The following is a 24,081-nucleotide window of genomic DNA, read 5'->3' on the forward strand; positions in this document are numbered from 1 at the left end:
TCTGTGTGGACCTCTCAGTGCCGCTCTGCCCCCACCCCCTCACCTCCCAGAGCTTCCGGGAACCCCCAGCGTGGACCCTGCATGGGTCACCCTGAACCATTGACCCAGGTTGTGTGTGCCTTCCCTGTCACCTTGGAGACAATCTCACAAATTTAGTGGCCTTTAACCACACACAGTATTTCCATCCTGGAGGCCAGAAGTCAGACTGGGAACCCCCTTGGGCTAAATCCATGTGTTGATGGGTCTGGCTCACTCCCTGTCCAGAGGCTGACACGTGTGTAGGTGCAGGGGGTGTCAGGCCTGCACTCGACTCCCCCGGGTCGCTGGGCTGTGGAAATGCTTTTGGGCCATGCCACTTTCTTTGGCTGTGACCTCTGGCTTCCAGTGGGTGTCCTCATAGCCTCTAGTGACCTTGAGCTGCTGTGTCCTGCTGAGGTGACCTCCCCATGTTCCCTGCCACTTGGATGGTGGCTGGTAAGTCACGAAGTTCAGGAAGAAGAGGAGTCCATCCCCCATGCTACTGTGGGCATGAGAGCTCTATCAGAGCAAAGGAGAGGCAAGTCCTGGCTGTGTCCCACGGAAGGGTGGACTGGCATTTACGTCGCTCCAGCTACCTGCCTGAGGAAGTGGTCCCTCTTTAAAAACTGAGATAATAGACTTCCCTAGTGGTGCAGTGCTTAAGACTACCCACTCACTGCTGACGGCCTGGGTTCGATCCCTGCTCTGGGAACTAAGATCCAGCAAGCCATGAAGTGCCACCAAAAGCAGAAGTTGGCACAAACTCAGTGGTTCAGAACTGGTTCCTTCCCAGTGTCTGTGGGTCAGAAACCAGTGAGGCTCAGCTGGGGCCTCTGTTCAGGGTCTCAGCCAAGGCCTCATTCTTATCTGCCCATAGACCATCTGCAGTTTAGTCTTTACGGTGTGGTAAGTCAAGGCCTAACCTCCCTTAGCTCTGTGCCCCCAGGGCTTCCTGTATTCATTTCCTGGGGTTGTCCTCATACTGAAAGGTTGTTGTTGAATCACGCGAATACACCAGGATTCTTGGCCCCCGGAGGAGAAGAATTCAATCCGGGGCCAGAGACGAGGCTTGATCGCTCAGAGCTTTTGTGTAATAAAGTTTTATTAAAGTATAAAGGAGATAGAGAAAGCTTCTGACATAGGCATCAGAAGGGGGCAGAAAGAGTACCCCCTTGCTAGTGTTAACAATGAGGTTATATAATCCAAAGAATGTCTGGAGGTTGTAAAGACCTCATCAGACCCACTCCCATAATTTACATTTTAAGATAACACTGTCCTCAGGCAAGATACGTCCTTGTAAAGACCAGGTCTACTCCCATAATTAACATTTTAAGATAACAGAAGGTTGAATCCAAAGACTGTCCTTAGGCAGGATACATTATTGTTATATAATCTTAAGGAATGTGGAGAAAGAAAAGTTTGTCCTTTCTTCCTCCTTGGGAATTCCAGACCCTTCTCTCCTTGGGGACCCCTAGACTCCCTATCAACCTGCCTAGGAAATAACTCTCTCAATACCACAGACTCAGGGGCTTAAACCAACACACATTGAGCCTCTTAGTTCTAGAAGCAGGAGCATGGAATCAGTTGGTCCGTCCAAAAGCAAGGTGTCTGCCAGGGCCCTGCCACTTCAGGGGTTCCAGGGTAGAGTCCTTCCTGCCTCTTCCAGCTTCCAAGCCTCGGTGTCCTTGGCTTGTGACCACATCACCGTAGTCTCTGCCTCTCTTTTCACACAGAAGCCTCACCCCTGCTGTCTGTGTCAAAGCGCGCTCTGCCTCCTCATGACAACACAGGACATCCTCCTCCTTGGGTGATCCAGGATCATCTCTTGTCTCAAGGTCCTTCATAATCCCACCTGCAAAGTCCCTTTTGCCATGTAAGGAACCATACTCATGGGTTCTGGGGATTCGGACGTGGACACCTCTGGGGGTCAATAGCTAGCGTTCCACAATTCCCCAGGTATTGCTGTCAGCACTTGCTTCACCCAAGCAGCAGGAGAGAGGAAGTCTGGCTGGCTTCAGCTCCCAGGTTGGAAACTTAGGCAACGTGGCTGAGTCTCAGGAATGATGGTCACCATCTATTCTATTGGTTAGGAGTCTCTGATCTAGCCACACACTGACGGGGGATTACACAGGGCGTGACCTCTAGGATGTGGGATTTTGGAGTGCCTTAGGATCTGTCCACCACAGGCTTGAGTTCAGTGAAGTCTCCCAGCCAACCAGAGGGCTCTGATTGTGCAGCCTCTGTGAAGTGCAGGCATGTTCAAAAATGAATCATCAGGTTCCAGGTCTGGCAGGAGTCTTAGCATCTCGGGTCTTTACGGACCCTCCTGCCACCTCCACTCTTCCCCCAGCTCACCTCTACATAGGTCTCAGTTTATGCCAATCCATTTGAGCAAGAATTCTTCAGAGAGAAAAATCTAAGACTTACCAACCTTCTGGAATGAGCTTTTGGCAAAATTATTTTTTTGGCTGCATAGCATGCAGGATCTTAGTCCCCTGACCAGGGACGGAACCCGCGCCCCCTACAGTGAAAGCACGGAGTGTTAACCACCGGACCACCAGGGAAGTCCCTTAGCAAAGTCTTAATGCTCCATGGTGCCGGTTAAACCTGTTCCCTCCTTGTCTGCGATGAGCAAGGATGGGCTGGTGGCCCTCAGCTCAGCGAGGAGGATGAAGTGCTCCCCATCTGGGCTGCTGTTGAAGTCATCTGAGGGCCTTTATCCCTGATACCTTCCTCCCACCCCCCCATAAACTCTGAAAATTCACCTGGGTTGGTAGTTGTCAATAGAGGAAACCTTGCCCCCATCAGGGGACGATAGGTGATATCTGGAGATATTTTTGGATGTTGGCACTGAAGGATGCTCCTGGCATCGAGTGGGTAGGGACCAGGGTTGCTGCTCCACACACCAAAGGATTTGAGAAATATTGGTCAAGTCCAGGCATTCTCCTGAATTTATTTAGTGAGCCCTCTACTGGTTCTGAGGGCTTCTCAGATGGATCAGTGGTTAAGAACTCACCTGCCAATGCAGGAGACAGAAGAGATGCAGGTTCAATCCCTGGGTTGGGGAGATCTTCTGGAGGAGGAAATGGTAACCCACTCCAGTATTCTTACCTGGAGAATCCCGTGGACAGAGGAGTCTGGTGGGCTACAGTACGTGGGGTCCCAAAGAGTAGGACACAACCGAGCAACTGAGCATGCATGTGCTACCAGTTCTGCATTTTATTTTTACTTATTTATTTGGCTATGCTGGGTCTCAGCTGTGGCAAATGCAGTCTTTTTTTGTTCTTGCTATTGTTGCGGCATACAGACTCTAAGCTTCAGCATGCAGAATCTAGTTCCCTGCCCGGGGATTGAACCCAGCCCCCCTGCCTTAGAAACACAGAGTCTTAGCTACAGGACCACCAGGAAAGTCCACCAGGTTCTGTGTGTTAAGCAAGCCTCTCAGGGGATTGGGACAGACCTGTTTGGAGAAGCTCATGCTGAGCATCAGCGTTGGCACAGGAATAGGAGTTGTGTTTTCCAGGAGCATCTAACATGGCCCATAGGTCTTCTTAGATGGTCTGGGTTCCTTTCCTCCCATCCCGTGTGCCCATCTCAGGGAGGCCCTGCACAGCCTCTTCCGAACTGACCCCACACCCAGTCTAAGTGTACAGGAAAGATCCAGAAACATTCTGTTTTGGAACCACTGGAAGCGTGGGGAAGAGGGAAATGGATTAAAAAAAAAAAAATGGGGTCACTGTCAGCATCTCATCCCAGAATCCAGTGGCTTTTCTAGGTAACCCGATGAGATGTGTATCCTGGAGACTCGCTGCTTGATCCCACACGAGTGCTGTTGTTCAGTCCCTAAGTGGTTCTTACTCTCTGTGACCCCCATGGACTGCAGCACACCAGACTTCCCTGTCCTTCACTATCTCCCAGAGTTTGTTCACATTCATGTCCATTGAGTCAGTGATGCCAACCAACCATCGCATCGTCTGTCGCCCATAGGATATTTCTGAATATTACTGTCAGAAGTGTATTGAGTAAAGGAAAAAAAAAAAGGCAATTAAACATAGATTTAGCATAAGTTGTGCCTTGGAGAAAGCTTCCAGGAGTGGGTTGAGTCTTGAGACTTAAGGCAGCTGCTGCTACAGTCCATGGGGTCAGGAAAACTGTTCTCTGCATCCCCACACCCTTGGTGCATAAATCCTAGGAGCTAGATGGCAAATCCCACCCGGATTAAGTCCAGTGGAGCAATGAGGTGGAAACATGATGTGTCTCTCTTTTGCATAAGCAAGAGGACTCACCTGGGAGCAGTTCTGGCTCCTAGAGACACCAGGTGATGTCTGGGAGACAGACATTTGTGCTTATCACCCTGGGGACCAGGGATGCTGCTCCAACCCCCCAGTGCTCAGTTTAGTTCAGTTCAGTTCAGTCGCTCATCCTGCCTTGAATATCAGCAGGGCCAAGGCTGAGAAGCCCTGCCCTACAGCACACAGTAGACCCTTGATAAACATGTCAGAGAAACAAATATACCAAACCATTTTGCCAGCAGCAAAACATAATTTGTTCAGGAGAATTCCCTGGTGATTCAGTGGTTGAGACTCCATGCTTTCACTGCCAAGGGCCCAGGTTCAGTCCCTGGTGGGGGATCCAAGATCCCTCAAGAAGCTTTAGTTCAGTTCAGTTCAGTCACTCAGTCATGTCCGACTCTTTGCGACCCCATGAATCGCAGCACGCCAGGCCTCCCTGTCCATCACCATCTCCTGGAGTTCACTGATACTCACGTCCATCGAGTCAGTGATGCCATCCAGCCATCTCATCCTCTGTCGTCCCCTTCTCCTTCTGCCCCCAATCCCTCCCAGTATCAGGGTCTTTTCCAATGAGTCAACTCTTCGCATGAGGTGGCCAAAGTATTGGAGTTTCAGCTTCAGCATCAGTCCTTCCAATGAACACCCAGGACTGATCTCCTTTAGGATGGACTGGTTGGATCTCCTTGAAGTGCAAGGGACTCTCAAGAGTCTTCTCCAGCACCACAGTTCAAAAGCATCAATTCTTCGGCGCTCAGCTTTCTTCACAGTCCAACTCTCACGTCCATACATGACCACTGGAAAAACCATAGCCTTGACTAGACGGACCTTTGTTGGCAAAGTAACGTCTCTGCTTTTGAATATGCCATCTAGGTTGGTCATAACTTTCCTTCCAAGGAGTAACCACAGCCTTGTCTAACTCAGTGAAACTAAGCCATGCCATGTGGGGCCACCCAAGACAGACAGGTCATGGTGGAGAGGTCTGACGGAATGTGGTCCACTGGAGAAGGGAATGGCAAAGCACTTCAGTATTCTTGCCTTGAGAACCCCATGAACAGTATGAAAAGGCAAAATGATAGGATATTGAAAGAGGAGCTCCCCAGGTCGGTAAGTGCTCAATATGCTACTGGAGATTAGTGGAGAAATAACTCCAGAAAGAATGAAGGGATGGAGCCAAAGCAAAAACAATACCCACTTGTGGATGTGACTGGTGATAGAAGCAAGGTCCGATGCTGTAAAGAGCAATATTGCATAGGAACCTGGAATGTCAGGTCCATGAATCAAGGCAAATTGGAAGTGGTCAAACAGGAGATGGCAAGAGATGTCGACATTCTAGGAATCAGTGAACTAAAATGGACTGGAATGGGTGAATTTAACTCAGATGACCATTATATCTACTATTATGGGCAAGAATCCCTTAGCCATCATGGTCAACAAAAGAGTCCGAAATGCAGTACTTGGATGCAATATCAAAAACGGATGCAGTCTCAAAAACGACAGAATGATCTCTGTTCGTTTCCAAGGCAAACCATTCAATATCACGGCAATCCAATCCTATGCCCCAACCAGTAACGCTGAAGAAGCTGAAGTTGAACGGTTCTATGAAGACCTACAAGACCTTTTAGAACTAACACCCCAAAAAGATGTCCTTTTCATTATAGGGGACTGGAATGCAAAAGTAGGAAGTCAAGAAACACCTGGAGTAACAGGCAAATTTGGCCTTGGAGTACAGAATGAAGCAGGGCAAAAGCTAATAGAGTTTTGCCAAGAGAACGCACTGGTCATAGCAAACACCCTCTTCCAACAACACAGGAGAAGACTCTACACATGAACATCACCAGATGGTCAACACCGAAATCAGATTGATTATATTCTTTGCAGCCAAAGATGGAGAAGCTCTATACAGTCAAACAGCTTAGCAGGGCCAAAAAAAAAATGTTTTTTAATTAACTTGTTCACTGGCTCTAGAATGCTCCTGTTATCTTTGCAGTAAAGATTTCATCCCAACCTAGGTAACCTGAAAACCCCAAACTGAGTTGGCTTCCACGCCCGATCTGACCCCTCCCCAAAATCGACCCCAGCCTTTCAAAATGAATTATTTGAATCAATGATCAGAACACACTTTGAACCCTCTGGACTTGGCCCCCGTATGTTAGAAGCTGAGGCCACCAGAGGGCGCGCAGGCGCCGCCTGCATCCGTGAGCATCAGGACCACAAAGAACACCGTCGCGTCTGACCCTGAAACCATCCGGACTTGAGCCTAGAAACGGCCTGCGTCCTAGAGATTGGGAGTTGCACGTTTACAGCCAATTCTCGTTTCAGAATTTTAAGTCATCCTCAACAGGGACGTTCTGTGAAGCTCTGTGCTGTGGTGGGAACAAACACCACCTTGATTGCCTGATGTGATTCTCCGTCACAGAATGTGGGTCCCTGCCGTGGTGAGGTTGGAGGGTGCAGACCACGAATTATCTCAGCTTAAGGCTGTTCCCACCGTCTTTGTAAGCTCTCGCGGACCTGGGGAGGAGGTCGGAAATCTCTTTCTCCTTCTCATCACTGTGCTTCTTAAACTTTTTATCTGCGTGTAGCATACGTGCATACATTATAAGCAAACAGCTCAATGAATTAAAAAAAAATTTATTTATTTATTATTTATTTGACTGCTCCAGGTCTTATTTTTTGCATGCAGTATCTATTAGCTGCAACATTCGAGCTCTTATTGCTGCATGTGGGATCTAGTTCCCTGACCAGGGGTTGAACCCACATCGTCCACTGCATTGGAAGGTGGAGTGTTAGCCACTGGACCACCAGGTCCAGTGGCTGACCACCAGTCCTGACATGACATTCTAGAGCTGAGCATCTAGATACCCTAAAACCTCTGGATATACAATTTCACCCAAGCCCTGCTCCCCCTCACCACCACCCCCCCACTGCCCTGGGAATGTATGCCCAACAGCAACCTTCATGAATGGCCACCCAGTGTCATGCAGAGGAATAATGGGGGCAGTGCCTTTAGCAAAGCCAATACTGGAAACTACCCATGTTCAACCATAGTTGAACAACCATGACAGAATGGCAGCTGTTTGGGGATCGGTGGTGGGGAGGGGCAGGAGGTCATTTTTTTCAGCGGGTGCAGTTTATGTTCACTATGTTGATTGTGAGGATGGTTTCTCAGGTGTGTACGTATATCAACACTTATCAAACTGTATACTTAGAATATGTGTAGTTTATTGTACATCATTTACACCTCAGTAAAGCTTTTCAGATGGGTATTTTTGGTGGGTATTTTTGGAGGGGCCATGCCACGTAACATGTGGGATCTTAGTTCCCCAATCAGGGGGACTGCCCCCTACAGTGGAAGCAAGGAGCCCTACCCTCTGGACCTATAGGGAATTCCTGTTCAGCTAGTTTTATTTCCTATTTCCATGATTATCTGCACAGCTTGAGTATCTTTTCCTGTATTTATTCTCCTCTTGTGTTTGTTCTCCTAAGAATTGTCTGTTCATTTCCCTTCCCATTTTTATTTTGGGACGTTTGCTTGCTATCAAGAGCTCTATTTCATCTATTTTCAACATTTCTTCCTGGCCTGTCACTTATCTTTTGAGCTCATTCAGAATCTTTCATGATGGGAGATTTTTCAAGTACTCAATGCAGTCAAATTTGTCAATATTTTTTTCTATTGTAGTCTGAAGATACCTGCTCTATTTATATAGGTCCTGGAGTCTAGGAAGCTTTCAAAAATATGTCTGGAACTAATAAAAGCTTGAAGCTATGCAGTTCCTTCTCTGAGCAGCCTCCTCCTCTAAACATTTATGAATAAATATTTCACATTATTGGAGGAGGAAATGGCAACCCACTCCAGTATTCTTGCGTGGAGAATCCCATGGAGGAGCCTGGTGGGCTACAGTCCACGGGGTCGCCAAGAGTCAGACTCGACTGAGTGAATAACACACACATTGCCCTTTATGAATTCTCATATAGGAGGGGGTCCTGTGGGCAGTTACCTAGTGTGCTGTAGTTATGAATGATCTTTCTTGTTGTTGTGAATTATGGAAAACAGAAAAAGAGTCAAGTCACTGTGTGTCCAATGGTTAAAATAGCTACGACACGTATATTGGCTTCCCAGGTGGCACAGTGGTAAGAATCCTCCTGCCGATGCAGGAGATGCAAGAGAGTCAGATTTGATCCCTGGGTGGGAAAGACCCCCAAGAGTAGGAAATGATAACCCACCATGGACAGACGAGCCTGGTGGGCTGTAGTCCATAGGGTCACAAAGAGTCAGACACAACTGAGCGACTGAACACGCACGCACACCCCACAGATATACAATGAATACTATTCAGCCATTAAAAAATGCAAAATAATGCCATTTGCAGCAACATGGATGGAGATCAACATACTAAGTCAGTCAGAAAGAGAAAGACAAATACTGTATAACATCACTTAGACCTGGAATCTAAAATATGACAGAAATAAACTTACCTATTAAGCAAAAACAGACTCACAGACATATAGAATAGACTTGTGGTTGCCATGGGGGAGGGTGGCACGGAGAGGCTGACTGGGGGCTGGGGATTAGCAGATGCAAACTATTACACACAGAATGGATAAACTACAAGGTCCTACTGTATAGCACAGGGAACTATATTCAATATCATGTGATAAACCATAATGGAAAAGAATATGAAGAAGAATGTATATATATATTGAATATATATAGCTCAGTCATTTGCTGTATAGCAAAAATTGGCAGACCATTGTAAATAAACTAGGCTTCATTAAAAAAAAATAGCTACCATATATTGCATGTTTGTCATGAAGCAAATTCCATAGAGGCAGAAAGTGGCATTAAACGTTAAGAACTTATAGACTTGTCATACTTAAACTCTGCAAAGCCAAACTTAGTCTTCTGACACCTCCAATGTCTGTGCCTCCTCCAGTCTTTCCTATTTTAGTGAATACCACTGAGATCTATCTAACTGCTCAAACTAGAAAACTACAAGTCATCCTCAACACCTCCTACTCCCACAACCCACAGACAAACCAGCACCAAAGCCAAGTCCTGTCAGTTCACTCTCCAAGATGGTTTTCAGATTCATCCACTTCCCTGCATCTCCCTTGTCAATGCCCTTGTGTAAACTAGCATCAGTTCTTGGGACTTCCCTGGTGATCCTGTTGTTAAGACTCTGAGCTTCCGCTGCAGGAAGCACGGGCTTGATCCCTGGTCAGGGGACTAAGATCCCACATGCCACACAACGCAGCCAAAAATAAAGAAATAAAAATAACCCAGCATCGGCTCTTCCTCAAATTCCTCCACTGGTCTCCCTGCCTTCACTTGTTCCCTTTACAATTCTGTCTTTCTGTGGATCAGGAATCCAGGTTCACTTAGCTGAGTGCTCAAAGTTCAGGATCTCTCAAAGGCTTCATCCGAAGTGTGGACATAGGTCTCAAAATCAATATAAAATGTCAGTTGGATGACAAGCTTCTCCTGCTTGTGCTTAGTTGCTCAGTTGTGTCCAACTCTTTGTGGCCCCATGGGCTGTAGACCACAAGGCTAGTATGCCCATGGGATTTTCCAGGCAAGAATACTGGAGTGGGGTGCCATTTCTTATGCCAGGGGATCTTTCCCACCCAGGGGTTAAAACTGTGGCTCTTGTGTCTCCTACATTCCTTACCACTAGTGTCACCTGGGAAGCCCTCCCCAGCTTAGAATTTCTCAATGAGTTTTCATCACTGAATCACAGTGCATTGATGGGGAAAGCCAAATGCTTTAACATGGCTTCTGGGACTGACCTTCAGCTCTCCTCATCACTCACCAGCATCCAGCCAGCCTGGTTTTTCAGTTTCCCCAATGTGGCCAGCTTTTTTTTTTTTTTGCCATGTGGCATGTGGGGTCTTAGTTCCCTAACCAAGGATCAAACCCATGCCTCCTGATGGAGTCTTAGCCCTTGGACTGCCACAGAAGTCCTCTTTTTTACTTTCACATCAAACATTCTGTCTCCCCCTGCTACTCCTCACCACTCTTTATTTGGTTAATGCAGAACTCTTTTTTTTTTTCTGAATAATTCTTAGTACAATCTACAGTTTTCCCTTTATACATATGTATTGTTATCTTTTGCTGCATAAAAAATTACCCCAAAACTTAGTGGCTTACCACAACAAGGTTTATTAACTCAGTTTCTGTGGGTTAGGAAGCCAGGTTCACCTAGCTGAGTCCTCAGCTCAGGATCTCTCAAAGGTTGTAACCGAAGTGTCCACTGGGCATGAGCCCTATGAATGCCCAACAAGAGCAGGACCCTGCTCTGAGATCACACATGGTTGTTGGCAGTATTCAGTTCCCTGCAGGCTCTTGTGCCAAAGATCTCAGCTGTTGGGCTAGAGGTCACTCTCAGTTTCTTGCAGTGTGGGCCTCTTCAGCATCGCAACTTGCTTTAACAAAACATACAAGCTGAAGGAATTTCCTGGTGGTCCCACGATTAGAACTCCATGTTCTCACTGCTGAAGGCCAGAGTTCAATCCTTGGTGGAAGGACTAAGTTTCTACAGCTGCATGGCGCAGCACCCTGCCCTCAAAAAAAAAAAAAAAAAAAAGCAAGCTGAAAATGCAATAGAGAGAGTTGTGCTAGGAAGACAGAAGTCAGTCTTCTAAAACCTAATCATGAAAATGACATCGCATCACTTGACAATATTCTCTTCATTGGAATCAAGTCACTGGGTGTACCCTAAGATGGAGAAGGGAAGATTATACAAGGATGTGACTCCTAGGATGTAGGAGTCATTTGGAATCATCTTAGAGGTCTGCCTATTAAGTCTGCCTCTGTGCTAACTCACTCAATTGTGCCTGACTCTTTGCAATCCCAAGGGCTGTTGCCTGCAAGGTTCTTCTGTCCATGGAATTTTCAACCCACTGGAGTGGGTTGCCATTTCCTCCTTCAGGGGATCTTCCTGACATAGGGATGGAACCAGCATCTCCTGTGTCTCCTACATTGGTAGGTAGATTCTTTACCACTGAGCAACCTGAGAAGCCCCTATGGTGAGATACGCATAACATTAAATTTAGCATTTTCACCATTTTAAAGTACACAGCCCAGTGGCATTAAGCACATTCACATTGTTGTACAGCCACCATAATCTCCAGGACTTTCTTCTTTTCCCAAACTGAAACTCTGTCTCCATGAAACACTGACCCCCCAACCTCCCCTGGCCTCTGGTCCCACCATCTACTTCCTGTCTCTATGGATTTGACTCCTCTAGGACCTCCCGTGAGTGGAATTATACAGTATTTATCCTTTTGTGACTGTCTTATTTCAATTAGCCTAATGCATTAAGATTTATCCATATTGTAGCATTCTCCATTTTATTCTTAGTAACTCTCCCATGCCTGGCTCATGGTAGGCTGACAATAAGATTTTAGTTAACAAATGAATACAGTCTCTTCTTTCTTAAGTCTGGTTGCTTTTGGGGGGCTAATATCAAGATATTTTTTTTAAGTCTCCTTCTTCTTGTCTAAAAACTATCCATTTGTCCCAGCAAATTCACTCCTGGTTATATATCCTAAAACAATCAAACAAAAAAACCTCAAAATAGCAATTCACCACCCAGCACTTTATTTTTAAATATATTTTAATTTTATTGGAGTAAAGTTGATTTACAATGTTGTGTTTGTTTCAGGTCTACAGAAAAATGCCTCAGTTATACATATACATACATTCATGCTTTTAAAAAAGTGTTTGTTTATTTTTAATTGATTGATGATTGGTTTACAGTATCAGTTTTTCTTTCATATATCGACATGAATTAACCACAGGTGTACATAAGATATTCATTCTTTTTTAAGATTCCTTTCTCATATAGGTTATCACAGAATGCTGAGTAGAGTTCCCTGTGCCATACAGTAGGTGCTGTTGGTTATCTATCATATATAGTAGTGTGTGTGTATATATCCCAAACCACCTCCCAACACTCTTGACAACCCTCTCTGGGCTCTATTACTCCAGAGCACTTGTCACCTTCTGATACAATTTTATTACTTATTATGTTTATCGATTATTTTATGTCTCTTAGAACGTAAGCTCCAAAAGGGGAGAGAGCTTTGTTTTGTTGACAGAAGTTCTCCAAGAAAATATTCTGGCACATAGGAAGCAGAGATGTTGAAGGGATAAATCTGCTTCTTAAGCCGACAGGAAGGACACCAGCAGCCAGGACGCTCCGAAAGGGACAGTCACTCGTAGTAAATCCTTTCCTGACAACGGCCAAGCCTCTACCCGAACGGGATTCAGCACCAGGAGCCCCTGGACAGCTCTGGAAGCCAAATACTTCTGGAACCCTTCCTCTAAGGTCTGAGTTTCCCACCGGAGCCGCCCTGTGGCAGTACCCGCCGCTCAGTGGGAGGAAACTACTTTCCCTTGCCAGTAGGAGAGGTGGAGTCGCAGTTTGAGTGGCAACTGTAACAGCCAATGGCGTGGAGAATGTGGCCCGCGGCGCTTGGGGTGGCCAGTGGTCAGAGGTGTGGGCGGGGCGTGGGCAGCGGCGCGCCGAGCTACGGCTCGGCCAGGAGCCCGGCGGAAGGGTCGACACCGCCCGGCAGTTGAGCGGCAGACGGCTCTGGTGGGCGGGCGAGGACCCGACGGAGGTACGTGCGGGCTGGGCCTGGGCGGCTCGGGGCCAGGCGGGCTCTTCTGCCCGTTAGCCGAGGCCCCTCCTTTGATTTGCGTACGGTTTCCCCAGCGGAGCGCGACTTGTCTCCTGTCGAGCTGGGCGCCGGATGCAGCGCTGGGTACACAGATGGTGCTCAATAAATGCTGAGTGAAAGGATGAATGAATGAGACCGTCCCCTCTGCCTAGCCCCATTAGCCCCCGGGTTGAGGGCGTCCAGGCCACACTCACCTCAACGCTGCAGCCTGGGGCATCCTGATCCTCGGCAGGTATTTATTGGGCGCCTACTGTGTATCTGGCTTCGGACTGGGGAAGACAGACTCCTGGATCCTGTGGAAGTCGCAGCCCAAGGTGAGTAAGGACATTCGAGGATTTTATGTAGTTTCCTGTAGCACCAGTGATGCCTAGGGACGGGGTGTGAGATATCTCCCCCCTGGTGGCATCTGAACTGACTAGGGGACGCGGGCAGTGAGAACTGAGAGGTTGGGGAGCAGACGCAGTCTCTTGTATTAATGGTGACATTTTCAGATCTGTTTAGGGCGAGATCGATTTCAGTTTGGCTCATCAAGTCCCATAAAGAGGTCCACATGCTTCAGCTCATCCGTTTATTCAGCCAACTGATACTGAGCATCGGTTCTGCTTGGAGCCTTGAGGTGGGTACTGGCGGTACCATTTAGGGCAGGGGGAGGCCCCCTCAAGGGGTCCTGGAGGCAGCGATCTGAAAGACAAGCATTACTGGAAGGTTAGGGGAAAGTGGCCTGGGGAAGAGAGCAACAGGTGCAAAGGCCCTGAGGTGGGAGCAGGCTTGCCACAGTCAGGGACCACAAAGGCCAGTGAAGGGAGGCGGTGCAGAACCTTTGTTTCAGGGTAAAGCTGTTGGATTTTACATAAGGGCGAGGGGACCCAGAACATTGTACAATGATGGAAGTGTTCTCTTTGCTGTCCAATATGGCGACTGCTAGACTCAGGTGCCTATTGGACACTTTTAATATGGTTAGTGTGACTGAGAAGCTGAATTCTACTGAATATTATTTAAATGTTTATATATATATATTTTTTGCCTACACTGGGTCTTAGGGTAGGCATGTGGGATCTAGTTCCCTGACCAGGGATTGAACCTGGGTCCCCTGCACTGGGGAGTCTTAACCTTAGTCTTAGTCCCTGCAGTGGAGTCTTTGCCACTGGGCCAGCAGGGAAGTCCCTATTTCTGCATTTTATTTAATTAACTTACACAGACACATGCGTCTAGTGACTGCCATACTGGACAGCGTAGCCGTGGAAAATTTTCTGCAGGAGACAATGATGCGTGCTAGGCCTGGAGTGGGTAGAAATACTGGGGGTGATGGGCTTGGTTTCTTGAGCTGGTCAGAGGACCAGTCCAACAGCTGATGCAGTTTCCCCTGACATTCACAGAGGCTGGACTGAGGCATGAGCCCCCAGCTGCGTGGTTGGACCCCCTAGCGCATTGTGGGACGGGAGTGTGCTCCCACACATGGTTTGGCCAGGCGGCGACCAGAGCAGCCGGGGGACGCCACCATGGTGAAGCTGTTGGTGGCCAAAATCCTCTGCATGGTGGGCATGTTCTTCTTCATGCTGCTTGGCTCCCTGCTCCCCGTGAAGATCATCGAGATGGACTTTGAGAAGGCCCACCGCTCGAAAAAGATCCTCTCGCTCTGCAACACCTTTGGCGGTGGGGTCTTTCTGGCCACATGTTTCAATGCTTTACTGCCGGCTGTGAGGGAAAAGGTAAGGCTCCTTGGGCTGGCAGTAGTGGCCCATGGCACCTTATGGCCAAGCGTCTCTGCTGCTTTTCTTTCTTCCATTTTTTTTTTTAACCGAGATATAGTTGATATACAATATTTTGTCAGTTTCAGGTATGCAACATAGGGATTCACAATTTTATAAAGGTTATACTCCATTTATAGTTATTAAAGGGCTTCCCTGGTAGCTCAGCTGGTAGAGAATCTGCCTACAATGCAGGAGACCCTGGTTTGATTCCTGGGTCAGGAAGATCCGCTGGAGAAAGGATAGGCTACCCACTCCAGTATTCTTGGGTTTCCCTAGTGGCTCAGCTGGTAAATAATCCGCCTGCAATGTGAAAGACCTAGGTTGGATCCTTGGGTTGGGAAGATCCCCTAGAGAAAGGAACAGCTACACACTCCAGTATTCTGGCCTGGGGAGAATTCCATGGACTGTATAGTCCATGGGGTTGCAAAGAGTCAGACACAACTAAGCAACTTTCACTTTCACTTTCTTCATAGTTATTAGAAGCTATTGCTATATTCCCCATGCTGTATAATACATCTTTGTATCCTATTTAATCTTTTTAGTCTTAATTTTTTTGGCTGCACCATGTCTTAGTTGTGGCACATGGGATCTTCACTGTTACATGCACAATCTTCTTTGTGGTGTGTGGAATCTTTAGTTGCAAACTCTTAGTTGTGGCAATTTGGACTTTTGGTTGTGACATGTGGGATCTAGTTCCCCTATCAGGGATCAAACCCAGGCCCCCTGCATTGGGAGCTCAGGGTTTCAACCGTTGGACCATTCGGGAAGTTCCTATTTTATACATAATAGTTTATACCTCTTAATCCCCTACCCTTATCTTGCCCCTCCCCCATCTCTGGTGCTTTTCAACCCTGATACCAAGCTTAGGGACCTTGACACTATAAGGGTGAGGGGAAGTAGAAAATGAACTTACTCTGTGACCATGAGCTGGTTGCTTTTCCTTTCTGGGTCTTACCTGGTAAACAAGGGGTTTGAACAAGACCTGGAGTTCCCAGATGGTAGGCTCATCAGTCGTTACTTGACCAGACCACTTGCACCAGGCATGTGCACTTTGTCCTGAAGCTGACAATTGTGGCCTCTTTTCAACTCCTGTATCAGTCAGATGTTTGCTGCATAACAAATTATTACAAACTTAGCATCTTAAAACAGCATATATTTTAAGACCACAGTTTCTGTGGGTCAGGAGTCTGGGTAACAACTTGGCTGCTGGCTTTCATGAGGCAGCAGTAGAGGTATCTGCTGGGCTGTGGTCTCATCCCAAGGTTCAGCTGGTGACAGGTTGGCATCTGAGCTCACGTGGTTGTGAGACATAGTTCAGTTCCTTCCTGATTGTTGAACTGGGGCACAGTTCCTCCCGAGCTCTTGGCTGGGAGCCACCCGCAGTCCCTGGCCACGTGGGCTTCCTCACTGTGCCTTTTGCTTTTATCTACAAGTCCCATCCTGTGCCTGGACTGCTGACATTGAGGGCTGGGCAGTGTTTTGCACTTCTAAGCTTGTGTTCCTCCATTACAGAGCATGGGAAACTTGTGCACTTGGCATCAGTGAGGATGAGATCTGAGTCTTCTCTGGTGTACTCTGCACCCCCTTCCTGCATTCTGACAGTGTCACCACCAGCCTGGACTACTGTAATGGCCTTGCCCCTCCCTGTTCCTCTCCAGCGCACAGGGCCCTCTCACAGTCCTCCCAGAACCACTCCTGTGCCGCACCCCTGCCCCAGACTCCCCAACACCTCAGTGGGCCAGGCCCCTCCTCCTGGCCACCTGCCAGCCCCCATCAGAGCTCCCGCTTCATGGTCCAGTGTGGCCGCCATGGACCTGGACCATTCCAGCTGGTCAGGTTTCAGTGAATTGAAATTGAACACAATTCAACAGGCCAGTCCTCAGTTGCACCAGCCACATTTCAAGTCCTCAAGGGCCATGCGTGGCTGGTTGGTTCCATGTCAGACAGCATAGACAGAGAACATTCCATCATCTGGAAGGTATTGGATGGTACTGGCTCAAGGGGTCTGGTGAGGACAGCCAGATGTGCTGGCAAGCCTCTTGTTGGTTCTCAGCACCTTCACCCAAGAGGGTAGAGTGACGGGGGCCCCCAGAAATAGCCTCTGAGTCATTTGGAAGCAAACCCATGGAGGCATCAGGGCCAGAAGGCCCGACTGATGTCATGATCTGGAGGCCAGAAGTCCAAGACCAAGGGGTCAGTGGTCTGGGTCCTTCTGAGGCCATGAGAGTGAGTCTATCCCGTGTCCCTCCTGGCTTGTGGGAATCGTCTGCAGTCCCTGGTGTCCCTGGCCCTTTGCAAGCATCACGCCATCTCTGCCTCCATCATCACATGGCCTCTCCCTGTGTGTCTCTTTGTGTGTCTCCTTTTCTCTCTCAGAAGGACACCTGTCATTGGATTCAGGCCCCATCCTTATCCGGGAAGATGTCATCTCAAGATCCTTATCTTATGAATGAGTTTCCTGGGGTGACCATGACAGAAGATCAGAGATGGGGGGCTTGAACAACAGACACTTACTCTCTTCTAGGGCTGGAGGCCACAAGTCTGAGATCAAGGTGCTGGCAGGGTGGGGCCTCCTGTGGCCTCCCTCCCTGCCTTGCAGACAGCCATCTCTTGCAGCCTCTTCACAGGATGGCTCTTCTTCTTCCTGTTAGGACACCACCTAGTGGCTTAGGGCTGCCCCAACAGCTTTCTTTTAACTGAATCTCCTATTTAAAGACCTTTCCTCCAAATAGGGTTGGTTTTGAGGCACCAGGCTTAAGAGTCTGCCTGCAATGTGGGAGATCTGGGTTCAACCCCTGGGTCAGGAAGATCCCCTGGAGAAGAGAATGGCAACCCACTCCAGTATTCTTGCCTGGGAAATCCCATGGACAGAGGAGCCTGGTGGGCTACAGTCCGTGGGATTAGAAAGAATTGGACACGACTTAGGACTCACACACACACACTTGAGGCACTAGGGGTTGGGAGACTTTCATATAAAAGTTTCTGTTTGTCAGGGACACAGCTCAGCCTGTTGCACCTCAGTTATGTCTGCAAAGACCCTTCTTCCAAATGAGATCACTTTCTGAAGTTCCTGGTGGACATATCTTTAGCACACTACACTATTTTATTTTTTTAAATATTTGTCTGTTTGCTTGTTTTAGAAGCTACCTGTAGAAGGCTGGAGGAGTACAGAAAGGAAGAATATCTTAAAGGGTATCAAATGGTTGCTTTTATTTTTTATTTTTTTGGCCACACCGAGCAGCATGCGGAATCTTGGTTTCTCCAGCAGGAATCGAATTCATGCCCCCTGCTGTGGAAGCATGGATTCTTTTTTTTTTTTTTTTTTTAACTATTATTTATTTATTTACTAATTTTTGGCCATGCTAGGTCTTCTGGGCTTCTTACTGAGGTGGTTTCTCTTGTTGCAGAGCACAGCTTCAGTAGTTGTGGCCCAGGGGCTTAGTTGCCTCAAGGTATGTGGAATCTTCCTGGATCAGGGATCGAACCTATGTCCTCCTGCATTGGCAGTCAGATTCTTAACTACCAGGCCATCAGGGAAGTCTCTACACCATTTGCAAGTTGGTCAACAGAGTGGAAGTGGCGTGAGCCCTATTCCCTTTCTAATAGATTTTTTTTTCAATCCATCGAGGATGAGTCACTGTCCCCTTCCCCTTTTAAAACCTGTATGAAGTGGGTATTTCTGTTAATTGAATGGTCATATCTGGTGAACCTGTTGTGTGGGCAGTGGGGTCACAGCCTCTTGCCTCTGAACCTCTCCCATCCTTTCCCCCTGGCACCCTCCGCTCCAGCTCCAGGAAGTCCTGACTCTCGCGCACATCAGCACCGACTACCCGCTGGCCGAGACCATCATGCTGTTGGGCTTCTTCATGACTGTCTTCTTGGAGCAGCTGGTGCTGACCTTCCGCAAGGAGAGGCCGGCCTTCATCGACCTGGAGACATTCAATGCCAGCTCAGATGCTGGCAGCGACTCGGAGTATGAGAGCCCCTTCATGGGCGGCCCACGGGGCCACGCACTCTACGCGGAGCCACATGGGCACAGCCACGGCCTGAGCGTTCAGGAGCTGTCACGCTCCAGCCCGCTGCGGCTCCTCAGCCTGGTCTTTGCCCTGTCGGCCCACTCGGTCTTCGAGGGCCTGGCCCTGGGCCTGCAGGAGGAAGGGGAGAAGGTGGTGAGCCTGTTCGTGGGAGTGGCCATCCACGAGACGCTGGTGGCCGTGGCCCTGGGCATCAACATGGCCAGGAGTGCCATGGCCTTGAGGGACGCAGCCAAGCTGGCTGTCACCGTGAGTGCCATGATCCCACTGGGCATCAGCCTTGGCCTGGGCATTGAGAGCGCCCAAGGCATGCCCAGCAGCGTGGCCTCTGTGCTGCTGCAGGGCCTGGCGGGTGGCACCTTCCTCTTCGTCACCTTCTTTGAGATCCTGGCCAAGGAGCTGGAGGAGAAGAGCGACCGGCTGCTCAAGGTCCTCTTCCTGGTGCTGGGCTACACTGTCCTGGCTGGCATGGTCTTCATCAAGTGGTGACCACTCTGCCCCCACCCAGCCGGAGCCCAACAAGATGCACAGGGCCCTGCCCCACCTCCCCTGAGGGTCAGAGCTCAGCCCCCAGGCCATGCCTGCACATAGAGGGGCCGCCTGGGACCACACTGCACCCCAAATCCTGCACCCTGAGCCTTGGGGCCCCACTCTTACTTTTACAAATTCTTCTCTTAAAAGTATTTCCCAAAGCCGTGTGGCCATGTCATCCTCGGGCGTGGAGATCTGGTGACTCATAGGGGAGGTGGGGTGGGACCCAGACCCTCCTCCCCCAACACTCCAGCTTGGATGATATGGAAGTAGCCAACCTCTGTCCTCCTTGCCCGTGGTGGCCAGCTGGTAAAGAATATGCCTGCAATATAGGAGACCCTGGTTCGATTCCTGGGTTGGGAAGATTCCCTGGAGAAGGGATAGACTACCCACTCCAGTATTCTTGGGCTTCTCTAGTGGCTCAGATGTTAAAGAATCTGCCCACAATTTGGGAGACTGGGTTCGATCCCTGCATCTGGAAAATCTGGAGGAGGGTATGGCCTACCCATTCCAGTATTCTTGCCTGGAGAATCCCCATGGACAGAGGTGCCTGGCAGGCTACAGTTAATGGGGTCACAAAGAATCAGATAGGACTGAGCGACTTAGCACCTGTGGCCACCCTCAGCCTCCCCTGGAGCCCTGCAGCACGAAGCTGGCGGAATGTCCCCAGGGTTAGAAGAGGGGCCAGGCTCTGTCACGTGACACCCTGAGTGGTTTCCATTAGGAGGGCCCTTCAGGGAACCTCTGTTCAGGGTTAGTTGGAGGCCCAGTTCAGGGTTAGTGGTTCCTGCTGCCTGAGGCTGTGCTTGGTGGGCGGAGGTATGGTTTCAGGAACCCTGGAGACACCTTGTTCCCTGTTTTCGGTGCGGCCTGCCTGCATGGGGAGGTTGTCCCCCAGGGCCTGGGGCTGAGCTCTTTGGTTCTGGCCCAGAGAGACATATGGGCAGGTTCCAGGGGCCTCAGTCCTTGGTTCTTGGCCTCAGGTGCCCAGGGACTCCCGGCAGGCCAGGGTCAGGGGCCACGTGACTCAACTCCCCCCACCAGGCACAAATGAAGCTCAGGTTCAGGAGCGTAGGGGACTAACAGCCCTGTGGGGCTGGCATACACCCTCCCCTCCGTAGGAACGAGCTGTGTTAGTGTTGTCGGGGCAACCAGCAGGCGCCCCCAGGGATGAGCCAGGGCTGAGGGCCCTTTCTGGGGACTTTGCTGCGTCTCTGGCACAGCCTTGGCTCCCCTAGCCCTGACCCCGTTACGCATACCCTTCCTGCCACCTCCTTCTTTCATTCAGCCAGGGGCCCAGGCCCCTTCCTAGAATCTCTAGTCTACTCCTGTCTCAGTCAGGGTCACTGCCCAGACTCATGCCAGCAAGACCTGCTGTGCAGTGGGGTTGTTTGAGCTTCCTGGCGAGGACAGGCCCCTGTGCCCTGTGGGCCTGGGCTCAGCAGGTGCTCTGGCCCCAGGGTGTACCTGGAGCACCTAACTGTTGTTCGAGCAGGCACCCCAGGTCCTGGCCTGCTGCCGCTAGCCAGGCTCCAGAAGCATGAGAATGCACAAGCTCCATTAGTTTCCCTGCCAGTCTCAGGGAACAAGGGTGTATGTCCAAGCAGCCCCACCACTGCTGATGGAACTATTGGGCCTGTTTCTAGGAACATCAATCTGGCTTTTACCAGGACCCAAATCTCAACCTCACCTGGCCTGACGCTGTCCCCATGCCAGGCAAGTGACCCCCGTGGGGGTGGGAGCATCACCTGCACCTTGTCCTAAACCCAGCGTTGCTGGTGACTGCCTGCCCCTGCTTCACTCTGCCCTCAGTGGGCAGTACCCAGCAATCTGCTAGATTCCAGGGCCTGTCTTCAGATGGAGGGGTGTGGCCCATGCAGTGGGTCCCTCAGGGGCTCCTCTCCCCAAATCCAGTAGGAACCTCCCATGTGGTCTGCTCTAGGAGTCCCCACTCCATACGCCTCCCCATCACCTAAAGCACACACACAGCAGGGTCCCTGCTCTCCTGCCTGCCATCAACCTCCTGGGATGTCCTGGGGACACCACAGGCCTGTCCACCCCTCAGTCCCCACATTTTCCCTTCCATCCCCCTACTGGAGCCCTCAAGGCCCGGTCGTTCTCTCTCACTCTGAGCCAGCTTATGGACCAGGAAGGGCACTGCAGCACCAGCAAAGAGGGGAACCCCAGTGGACCCCACTCATGCCTTGGACACTGCCACCCCAGTCCCTGGCGTCCTTGGATCCCCAGCCTGCCCAGCCTCTGTCTATTGGGCTCTGGCCTCCCTCCAGCCCCAGGAGAATTGCTTCCAGGCCCCTGGGGATGCTGGAACCCCCAAAATTGGGGAGGAGTGCTGTGTGGTGTAGGAGAGGACGCAAGCTGTCTCATCCACCAGCCTCCCCCAAGGCTACCCCTCCTGTCTGCTGTTGGAGGAGCCAGGGTCAGCCCCAGGGTCTGCTGCTCACTGAGATGATGGTGTCAGTCAGTTGTGGTCAGCCCTCCCCACTTGGGGGTGAGGGTCAAAGCTGAAAGTTGAGGTGAGAAGAGAAGTGGTCATCTCATCCAAGAGGGGCCTGGGGGGGCCAACCTCACTCCTGAGGGCCCCTGGCCGAAGTTGGTTGTGTCTGGTCTAGACCAGGGTCTTCTGAGGACAGCTTAGTGGCTCCACCTTCCCACGGCTCTGACATGAGAGTGCCACGTGGTGACAGGAGCTTTGGCTGAAGGAGCCTGTGGGTTGGAAACCCACCTCCTGGGACCCCGGACCAGCCCTGACACAGAACTGCACACTGGCCACAAGCCTTCACCCATCTCTATTTAACTTTGCACCTTTGAGGAAGTGTCACTCTGAGCTCTGTGTGTGTCTCTCACGGAGGAGAAGGGGGCAGACACCTGCTGATGATCTGTTTAAGGTGTTGCGTGGCGACCAGGCACAACCACCTTTGCTTGGACGTGAGCAATCCCAGATAGTACAAATGCCTTTCTGTTTGAAAAATAAAACACAAAGCTTTCAGCACAAAATACCAGGTGCCACCTTTATCCGGATGTGCCCAGCTGGGTCAAGGCCACCCCTAGCCACTTGGCCCCGACCAGGCAAGCTCCTGGTGGAATGATTATGGGCAAGGGCAGAGGCACTGTTTAGAGCTCTGCAGACAGTAGAGTTGACCCAGAACCTGGCTTCGGTCCTTGGAGCATCACCCTCCCTGGGCCCCGCTGCCCTCCACAGTCTGCCTGGAGAGGAGGGGAGTCGGGGCTCCCAGTGCAGGCAATAGCTGGATGGAGTCGACTGGGTTCCCCTTCCTGATCCTGAGACAAAAAAGGAGAAAATTAGGAGGCGGCACCCAGGCTTCGCAGATTGAATCAACCATAATAACAGTGTGTCTCAGCCTCTGTTGTCTGCTGTTTACATTTCTGGTGGGGAATTCATTAGCATGGGACTGGGAGAAGGAGCTTGGTTCCCAGCCCTTCTGTGTCTTTTGGGCCCGAAAAGCAGGCATCGGACGATTGCTGCGTCCCTGCACACTGTGCCTCCAGGCCCGCCCTGAGCACTAGCCCTGGACCCTCAGTCCTGCTGGGAGGAGAGGGCTGTTGCAGCCCATCTGTCCTTGCCCCTGTTCACCATGAGCAGCTGTCCGTCAGCTTTGTGACAGAGCCAGTGACCTACCCACCTGACCTTCCAAGAGCCTCCCGCAGGCCAGGAAGAGGCCAAGAAGGGCTGCTGCAGGGCATGGAGGTGGTTCTGAGAAGGCCCTAGAACTCTGTCACATTGCTGAGGCCAGATTGGGCTGCAGAAGGGAGATCCTTCCCCCATCCGCTCCTGTCACCCCCCAGACCTCTACAGCTCCCAGGGCAGAAACAGCTGACTGGCCAGACAGCAGTCTTCTGGCCAAAGGCCCAAGTGCTTGCTGTGTGCCTAGCCTGGCTGGGGAGAACAGGGTGGGCAGTTGGGCCTTTCAGACCCCCAACCCAGTGCCTACAGGCACAGCTGAAGTGCTGTGTTTAATGCAAAGGAAATGGCCATCATGGTTCACACACTGTCTCCCTCAAGGGACCGGCTGGGCCTCCCTCTGAGCTACTTCTGGTCCTGCCACTCGGGTGGACAAACTGCCCCTAGAAAATGATCCCCACACACCCCCCCCACCCCCCCCCACCCTCCAGCCACCAGCCTCCTGCTTGGCACTGGGGACATTCAGCCCTCCTGAGCCTAATAGGATGTAAGCAGCAGTCCTGGTGGGGGGTGGGGTTAGAGATTTCGCATTTTCTCCAAGCTCCCAGGTGATGCTGGTTGTGGGGGACACGTTTGAGATACATTTTGACCTACACCAAGGTTCCCTCAGAACTGCTGACCTGGGGCCAGTTCATCCCCCGGGGAGGTCATTGTGGGTGCTGTGAGGTACGGAGCAGACTCCCTGCCCCCACCCACTCGTCACCAGGAGCTCACTCTGGTCATGACAGCCACACATGTCCCAAGATATCTCTCAGTGTCCCTTGGGGGCAGGATCATCCACAGGTGAGACCCACAGTCCTAGAGCCTAAGCAACTCACTTTCCAGCGAGTGAGACACATGATACATGGACACAGAATGCATTAAGTGCCTTCAAGATGAAAAAAAGTGAAGTGGGGCTTCCCTGGTGGCCCAGTAGTTAAGACTGTGCTCCCAATGCAGGGGACACATCAGGGAAGCAGATGCAAGCTTCTGGTCAGGGAACCAGATCCCACAGGCTGCAATTAAAGAGCCCGTGTGCCACAACTATGACCCGGCACAGCCTAAATAAA

The 24,081-nt window shown here is 50.4% G+C and overlaps 1 protein-coding gene across 6 annotated transcripts; it reads left to right on the forward strand.

Moving 5' to 3' along the window:
- Positions 1-12,810: 12,810 nt before the first annotated feature.
- SLC39A3 (solute carrier family 39 member 3) lies at positions 12,811-22,722 on the forward strand. Of its 6 annotated transcripts, none has more exons than XM_070373968.1 (5): positions 12,811-12,935; positions 13,228-13,309; positions 13,487-13,611; positions 14,372-14,704; positions 18,535-22,722. In XM_070373968.1, exons 4-5 carry the CDS (start codon positions 14,495-14,497, stop codon positions 19,267-19,269), a joined length of 945 nt encoding a protein of 314 aa, XP_070230069.1. In that variant the 5' UTR covers positions 12,811-12,935; positions 13,228-13,309; positions 13,487-13,611; positions 14,372-14,494; the 3' UTR covers positions 19,270-22,722. The 6 variants fall into 6 exon arrangements, with proteins under 6 accessions (XP_070230069.1, XP_005888401.1, XP_070230066.1 ...); XM_005888339.3 differs by having other exon boundaries at positions 13,497-13,611; XM_070373965.1 differs by having other exon boundaries at positions 12,814-12,935; positions 13,031-13,309.
- The last annotated feature ends 1,359 nt before the right edge of the window (positions 22,723-24,081 follow it).

This window comes from Bos mutus, chromosome 7 (genome assembly GCF_027580195.1).
Source record: "Bos mutus isolate GX-2022 chromosome 7, NWIPB_WYAK_1.1, whole genome shotgun sequence".
In the NCBI taxonomy this organism is placed as follows: domain Eukaryota; kingdom Metazoa; phylum Chordata; class Mammalia; order Artiodactyla; family Bovidae; genus Bos; species Bos mutus.

What these genes read in the sequence shown, in the direction of transcription:
- SLC39A3 (XM_070373968.1), top strand. Translation starts at nt 14,495, where the DNA reads ATGGTGAAGCTGTTGGTGGCCAAAATCCTCTGCATGGTGGGCATGTTC. An exon ending in TGCCGGCTGTGAGGGAAAAG is followed by an intron (nt 14,705 to 18,534) that starts GTAAGGCTCCTT and finishes CCTCCGCTCCAG; the next exon opens with CTCCAGGAAGTCCTGACTCT.